The sequence below is a fragment of the Electrona antarctica genome, assembly GCF_951216825.1.
Source record: "Electrona antarctica genome assembly, chromosome: 8".
In the NCBI taxonomy this organism is placed as follows: Eukaryota; Metazoa; Chordata; class Actinopteri; order Myctophiformes; family Myctophidae; genus Electrona; species Electrona antarctica.
Genome location: NC_136789.1, coordinates 8,921,654 through 8,930,106, shown reverse-complemented (window position 1 = coordinate 8,930,106; position 8,453 = coordinate 8,921,654). Strand labels below are relative to the sequence as shown.

At 40.4% G+C, this 8,453-nt stretch overlaps 1 protein-coding gene across 1 annotated transcript in view; it reads left to right on the top strand.

Annotated features, from left to right (window-relative positions):
* The window catches only part of LOC306928350 (neural cell adhesion molecule 1-like), a 323,025-nt gene that overhangs the window by 280,176 nt on the left and 34,396 nt on the right, over positions 1–8,453 (top strand). Inside the window, exon 14 of the mRNA XM_079508391.1 lies at positions 8,065–8,189. Coding sequence (XP_079364517.1) covers positions 8,065–8,189 — 125 coding nt within the window. The remainder of the gene's footprint in view (positions 1–8,064; positions 8,190–8,453) is intronic.

Here is an 8,453-nt window from a genome sequence, read left to right as displayed (position 1 = left end):
TCGACATGTAGACAGGAGGAGCCTGGATTCGAACCGCCGACCCATGGATCAATGGACGACCTGCTCTACCTAGGCTGCTGAACTGAATTGTCTTTCTGATCCGCAGACAGTGGCTCGATCTTGTTTCAGGGGGGTTAAGCTTATCATTGAGCTCCTAGCCTCTCACCATGTTTTCACCATCTTTCAGTTTCATCAGAGACACCAACCCCCATTCCTACAACCACTACCACTACCAGTATCACCCTTAGTGAGTATGCCAGTCCAAGCAGTGTGTAGTGTGTCTCGAATTTCCCCCCCACCACCTCCCTATCCCCCCCACCCTACCGAACCCCAATCTCCCCCCCCCCCCCCCCCCCCCTCCTTCCTTCCTCGCCTGCCTGGCCTCACTTTAGCTTTAGATCTCTGGTTCTCAATGTCTGGTACGGGGACCACCAGGGGTCCAACTGACCCTCATTTGAACCCGTGGTGGTCCCCGGGAACTCGACGTTGAGAACCAGCGGTTTAGATTGACATTACCACTGGCACGGCTTCTAGAAAACCAGCTGTTAATCTACTCTAGTTAGACACATTACTAAAGTGTACTGTTGGCTAGAGGATAAAGCAGTCAATATGCTGGCTTTCCTAGCCATCAGGAACCGTCATAGAACACGTTTGCAGTGCACTAACATCAAGGACATAAATCCTCCTCTTCTAAGTAGCTTGACAAAATAGTTGACGAAATAATGGATCGAGCTCAGCGTGCATGCACATACTTACAGTAGATGAATAAATAATAGCCAGCAGGACCACGGTGCCAGTGTTAAAGAGCCCCCTGTTTGTCGTGTGCTTAATTTGGAATGGTTTTGTTGAAGCCGCTTATTAATTTTGACGATTTTGCATAATAATTCGCAGCATGCCGGGTCAGTCTGATGCATGTGCTGTATGTACTGTACAAATAAAGAAAGAAAGAAAGAAGGAGGATTTTAATAAGAGTGTGTCTGTTGTCTCGAGTCTCGCCTCGCCTACGAGGACGAGCTTTAGTCTCCACATCCGTTCCTGTCCATCTCAGTCTCTCTCTCTCTCTCTCTCTCTCTCTCTCTCTCTCTCTCTCTCTCTCTCTGCCATCCAACACGTATCACCATAGTTAATGCTCAGAACAAGTCCCTTTTCATATCCGTTGGTAGTTATACCACCCCTCACCTTAACAATGTCTCTCGCCTTGTGTGGTACGCTTCCGGAGTTTACAGTACAGGATATACTCGTGTGGTACGCTTCCGGAGTTTACACTACAGGATATATCAAAGTAATTTGAACATATCAAAGCATCCATGTGCACCTGTGCCGATGGAGAAGCGAGTCTGTTGCTGCTGCTGCTGACAGACAGGCAGGCGGCAGCTAGATGCGTCTGGTTAGTGGGTTATCATGACAGAAAAGCATCAAGTGATAGATTGTCTGATTTGTGGCGTTGTTGTATAGGGTGGAGCACCGCGCTTCTCGTCAGCTCTGGGCAGATTCCTGATCGTGACATGACGCCCCAAACTGTGGTTAACGAAAGCTAACATCTGTACAAATACAGTATGTACACATGTTGTTGCTGTAGTCACAGTGTACAGTGACAATTAGTATACGGCAGCTGCCACAACTACTGTTGCCATAGAGAGATGACATATTCACAGCAAAATGTATTATTCACATTGATTAAGATTTAAGAATCTTTAGTTTGATGCTTATAATTTATTATAAGTTGTTTATTGTGTAAGTTGCCTCCTTGAACTGGTACGATTACTACGTTTTAATGGCTCGATTCTGAATTGAAAGAAAGTGCACCATTTTCTTAGTGTTACAGAATATAGCTTTATGCGCGCAGGCTTGGCAGAACAATAAAGGCCATTGCGAAATGGTTTATGTGACCTAATTGTCCCGGAAGGGCATATCTGGATGACTTCCAGCTCTGAGATGGCAACGACATCATGATAATTAATTTCAAGTGTAATTAACAACAAAGTCCTCTCTCTTTGAAATTTTTTTTGTGTAACACCATTTCCGTTTTGCCTTGTTGAGTGTTGTTGTGACAATTATTTGTCCTTGGGTAGATGTGTGCAAACTGTGCATGAGTGTGCCTGACCATGCAATTCATGCATATTTATATGCTTTGATTTTTCTCTGTTGTTGCAATGTCCAAATAGGCAATTTAATCTGACACATGTCCAAATGGTCCAGTGGACATACTGTATTAGGGGCTGTGTACAGCAGTGCCATGCAGGGCCTTTCTGCCATGCAATGCTGTGCTAAAGAAGCACTACTAGGAGCACTCGTCTTCCCAGCGCCATGCCTCATATTTTATCGCTCTCGGCGGCTAGCGTTTATTTTTTGTATTTTTGGGGGGCAGTGCACTCTGTGGGGCTTGAGTAGAAAATTGTACATTTGGAGAGATGCGGCCCAGCCGGGGGCCTTGAATAGACAATAGTACATTTGGAGAGATGCAGCACTCTCCAGTGTTACTTTTTTTTTCAGGCCGACCTGCTGTGAGAAAAAGTATTTTATGCTAATGTTTACCGTTATGTTAGCTATTTGCGATTTCGTTTCAGGCTATTTGTACAAATAAAGCAGTGGCGATGTGGTAGTGCTTTTTGTATTCATATTTCATATCACACACACACACACACACACACACACACACACACACACACACACACACACACACACACACACACACACACACACACACACACACACACACACACACACACACACACAATATAACATGGAAATAAGAGGTTTCTGCCCGACAGCAACGGTATCCAAAGCGCTCCCACCCTGAAAAGAAACGTGGTTTCTGTGGACACAGCCCCTAAGACGCTAACTTGCCTTTCACTGACATGGAATGGATGATATAGAATTGAGCACTCCATCTCACTGACATGAACAAACACTATATAGTCACTCAAATTGCTTTTGATTTGTGGTAACACACGAGCCTGAATGTAACGTGCTTGGTGGGAGGCCTTTTGAGTAAGTATGAATGTCAGATTCATGACATGTTTTTTTTTGTATTCACAATTTCGTGGTGCTAATTTGATATCTTGAGAGCCCCTTTCAGTAGCAACTCTTTGACAATGGGCCTGGGTTTACATTAGACTCCGCAACATTATGGGGTATGGTATCGGTTTTGTGCATTTCTGCAATAAGTGTGTCTGGATCCAGTGTCACAAATACTTTTATCCCAAAGTTGTCCATACCTGACTTGCTTTTCCCTAACGCTTCATGTGTACATAATGATGTTGTGTACCATGTTTAATGTTTGTACGTTCAGTACGCCACAGTTCCCTCTGTGTTTTCTTTTTTCTTGTTTGTTTCTTTCATGTTGTTGCTTTTGTTGGCCCTGCACTTTCACGATAAAAGCCCCAATCCTGGATTCTTTTAAAATACCGTTTTACTGTATAGTATGTATACTGTAGTACATGTATGTACAGGGCTTAAAAAAAGATGGCACTCCAAAATGTATAGTGTTCGTTAAATAAGTACCAAATTCAGAAACAATTAAAAACACATTACTTATATCAATAGGGCGTAGAAAACAATTTGAGAGAGAATACAATTGGCTTCTGTCTTGTTAGAATATGGATCTAAGCCATAAAGGAAAGATCTCAATCTGGATGCAATTTTGATGTAGTTTACAGTAATTCTGGATGGGGCCAGTGTGCACATTTAAATACTTTTAATTTAATTATAATTATATAATTTTGTGTCATTATGTTTGTGGTTATAGGAAAACCTTTAATTACATGGATGCATGAAGCAATGCTGTATAGATTTGACTGTATCATATTTGCCAGAGTAGAAATGCAATTTGAAAACTGTCTAAACATATTTTTAAATTTATATTTTAGCTACAGTATGTAAATGCTTCATGTATCCGATGCACATACAGTAATGTTCATGTGCATTTGTAAATCTGTTGTATCAATTCATGTTGTGTTCCTTTTGCTGTTTGTTCCTGTGTTCTGCCATTGTGTCCATAACATCCTTGTTTTGTGTGTATTACCCATGTTTATTTGTTTTAAAACAATGCTTCATATTTTCCCCATGTGAACCTACCCTCCTTACACCACTTTCCTTTCAACCAATCATGTGCGTGCGTATATGACTTTGTCATGTGGCTCTTGCATGGTGCCGATGATGTCGTCTCCGCTGGGTGAACAGAAGGTAATCTTTGTTTTTCGTAATCTTAGTTTGGCCTCTTAGAGCTCAACATACTACATTGATCATTTTTTTTTAAACATTACCAGATTAGATTTATTACATCTGACAGTTATGTTACAACCTTCAGCCACTACATTTTTTCCATCTAGATTAGTATATCGTATTATTATTATTATTATTATTATTATTATTATTATTATTATTATTTGTATTATTTGTATTTATTTATTTGGTCAACCTGCATTTATGCTGCATACACATCATCTCCAACCATTACCGTTAAGACACGTTTTAAGGTATTTTTTTCACTATAGATACAAAAAATCTGACGTAATTCTTCCATTTCACCCATTAAAGAATAATGCTACAGTATGCATATTATCATAAGTACCAGTATGCATATTATCTCTTAGTGCCTCTACATAGATATATATATAATAATTATATATATCATTATTATTATTAGTCTATATAAGTCTATATAGAATATTAGATGATTTAAGTTGGAGAAATGCAAATGTTTGACCCCTGAATCTCCACCGTCAAGTTTCTAAAGTAAGTTTTAGGGCAGGAGGCACCATTAGCACTTCAAAGTTATTAGATTACGCAGGAAGGTCAAGCCTAACTTTACGCACATTTATATTATTTTATTTTGAGTTTTAAGTTTAGTTTACTTTATTTATCTGTTTTATTTAATTATTTCAGCAGCCACTGTTTTCAAACTGCATCGCACGCGCATCATCGTCGTTCTCGATTGCTCGAATCGACGGAGCAATTCTTTATTTTTTCTCCTCCTTCAAACGAATTTCCATCCCCCCGAGAATGACTTTATTAGTGAATGCACTAACTGAGTGATTCACCTCGAGTTAATGTACGCATGCACGTTGGCGTTCCGCTGTCCATGTCACTTCCTGCCTCTTTTTTACCGTGCATGTCAGTCCGTGTTGGACGTCTTGTGTTTCTGGGTGTGCCACCTTGCGCTACTTACTCATTATGCATTGTCTTGAAACTCATATTTCCATATAAGGCCTCCTGTTGATTTATCTGCTGTGACAATAACTTTATAATAGCCAATATTAAGTCTTCTACAGCAGTGGTTCCCAAACTTTGTCATGTCAAGGACCCCCAAATTAACATTTATTTGCCCCCCATTTGAAAAGATATGCCAAGGACCCATAAGAGAAGTTGTTTGTTTCAACCATTTTCATTTCAAGGAGTTTGACATGCCTTAGGCTATGGACAGACCTCAATTTAATGGGATTTCTATCTCTGGGACCCAATTTCTATTGTAAAATCAAAGTTAATTTAACTCTGAGAGTGTACAAACATTTGTACACTCTCTGAGTTACAGACCGATAAGGGTCCATTTGGTTCCAAACTATCATGTATCTGGGGACCACCTGAATGTGCCATATGATTACGTTAATTGATTTACAGTTATTGTCGCATCAGATGGAATTTAAGATCCAAATTAACCACTTGAACCCTGATGTCCCTATTCTGGGGATGGGTAATAGCAGATCTAGAAGCTTTGCGGTGCGTCGTGAGCTTGTAGATGCAGGGCTATCTTCTGCAAAGATATAGTATTAGTATAGAGGGGAAAGAAACGTCTGGGATCTAATCTAGACCCCTGGGGCACTCCGGTCAACTAATTATAGGGTTTAAGTGGTTAAGTTGCTGGAAAAAATATTAGAATCACTACATTCTGAATAACAGCTGTGTTTGTGTGTGTGTGTGTGCGTGCGTGCGTGTGTGTATTTAAAAGTGCATGTTGGAAATCACTTCTGGGTGAACCTAACAACCTCTCTCTTCTCCTTCTTAGCATCAAGAACACCTAACCTACCTGTGATTGTACTGTATAATCTCTATTGCATTTTAACTCTGTACATGACAACACTGTACTGCAAATTCTTCACACTAACTCTGTTCTATTGGCTTCTAGCGTCATCCATGCTCACTCCCAATCTGAATGAATGAATGCACTTCTGCAGGAGAATGTTAAAAAATAATTAATCTACTCTGCATCAAGAGAAAGTGCCTTCAAGCATGTAAAATTAATTAACTGCAATCAATGGAAGTGGTGGATGAATTGTTACTGATTAAGGGGAAATGAACGTGTATGGGCCTTTTCACTTTTTAAAAGAAATGCATGCGAGAGAAATTGTGCTTTTATAATGTGACACAGGTAATTCTTCCCCTGCTTCCAACACAATACATTACTTTATTACACACATGATTTGGGATTATTACACCAATTATGACCTGTCTTCTTTAAATGCCACATGTATCGTGAGGGGAAGTTGTCATGCACATGTCCTGATCAAAACAACGTTTTAAATGCTCAATAAATAAATGAATGTAGATTCTAGTAGGAACTTAAGTGTTTATAGAACACCTGAACTGGTAATGTCTTAAGAACTAATATATTTATGTCAAACTACTTTTATACAGGAATACAGACAGAAACAAATAATGATGTTCTTCAAGACTCAATGTTAACAGGGTGACATTCATGCAGCTAGCTATTAATGTCTCTAATGCAATGTGTAGAATATATTAACTGGAATGTACAAGTATCGATTATTGAACAACAAACAATGTTCAGTACTTTTGATCTCAAACCAATACGCATTTCAAACGATCATGCAGTAATTTAAGACCTGAGCTTTATATTATCACATTACTAATACAAGTTCTGGGCTTCAATATGCCATACTTCAGTTTGCGTTAATGGCATTTATAACGCTAACTGGGTGTAACCCAGTTAGCATTATGATTAATGAGCATTTGGTGATTAATCATCATCTCTCTAGCCTTTTGTGCTTTGCGATGGCATGATAGTATAGTCAGGAAAAACACACACACAAACACACTCACACGCACACACACACACACACACGAGTGTGCACGACACACATACTGTACACACACACACACACCCGTTCATTAAAACGGTGGGAGGCTGCAACGCAGCGACATGACGTCTCCCCGGACTATGTTAATGTTATTAAATGTAATAGAGTAACAACGTCCAATCAAGGCTTGCGGCCTCATTATCTCAGTGTCCCTCTCATTACTCTGGAGGAGCGGACAGCTAACGAGCAGAATAACACCTCAACAAACAGGTGCACACCCACTACTTCAAAGGGCGTCCGGCCGGCTACGCCACTGTCCTCTCAATCAAAACGCCACCCTTGAGACAACAATGGACGGAAAATATAATCTTGTCTGCGCTAGAGAACGTCCTCCGCCGCGGCTCTAATGAGATAGCTGTCCTTTTGATGAAAGACACGCTGTAGAAACAACGGCACGGCCGATGGGACCGCTAAATAATAATACCACCGCAGAGATTTGACTTTGGCTCTGTCATTTACTTAATTACCTAGCCATCAGGACACCTGATGCAATTGCACGCACACGTGTAAGCACGCATACACACACACACACACACACCACACACACACACACACACACACACACACACACACACACACACACACACACACACACACACACACATATTACATGTAAACTGCAAAACCCCCGAGTTATTTTTAACCAGTCAATCCTGTGTACTTTGTACAACAAATTATCTACAAAGTGACACCTTGTGAGCTTATGGATTGGATATTTTCCGATCCAAATTGTGCACAAATGTCTTGAACACTTGCGCCTATACTGATGACATGCCTATAAATAGGGACGTGAGCTGGAAAGTGTTTAACTATGACATAATGAAATGAACATTGCGGATGGTGTAGTCAGTGATACGCATCCTGAACTTAGACCCACTGTATCTAGAAGATGAAAGGAGGCGAGAGATTGATGTATTGATCCGTTGCCACAGTAACTAACGACTGTCTCCCGGTATGTCCCCTGCAGGGGAGCCTAATGCCCCTAAGCTGGAGGCCAAGATCCAGACCGGAGGCAACTCCTTGAAGGTCAACTGGATCAAGCAGGATGATGGGGGTTCGCCCATTAAACATTATCTGATCAGATACAAGGCTGTGAGTACGACTTGACAAATTACCTGATTTACATTTGAGACCGAGTTCAGTCGGAATAACTCATGAGTGGAAACATATATATATATATCTGCTGTCAGGAAGAAACCACCAAAATCTTCATTTTTCAGGAAATGAAGAAAACCTTATATTTTGAAAACAAAGAGGTGAGGTGGTGGAGTTACACAGTTAAACACGTAAAGGGTGTTCAATAGCATTGATTTATTTATGCAAAAAAAAATCAAAAGCCTAAATGGAGTTAGGTGG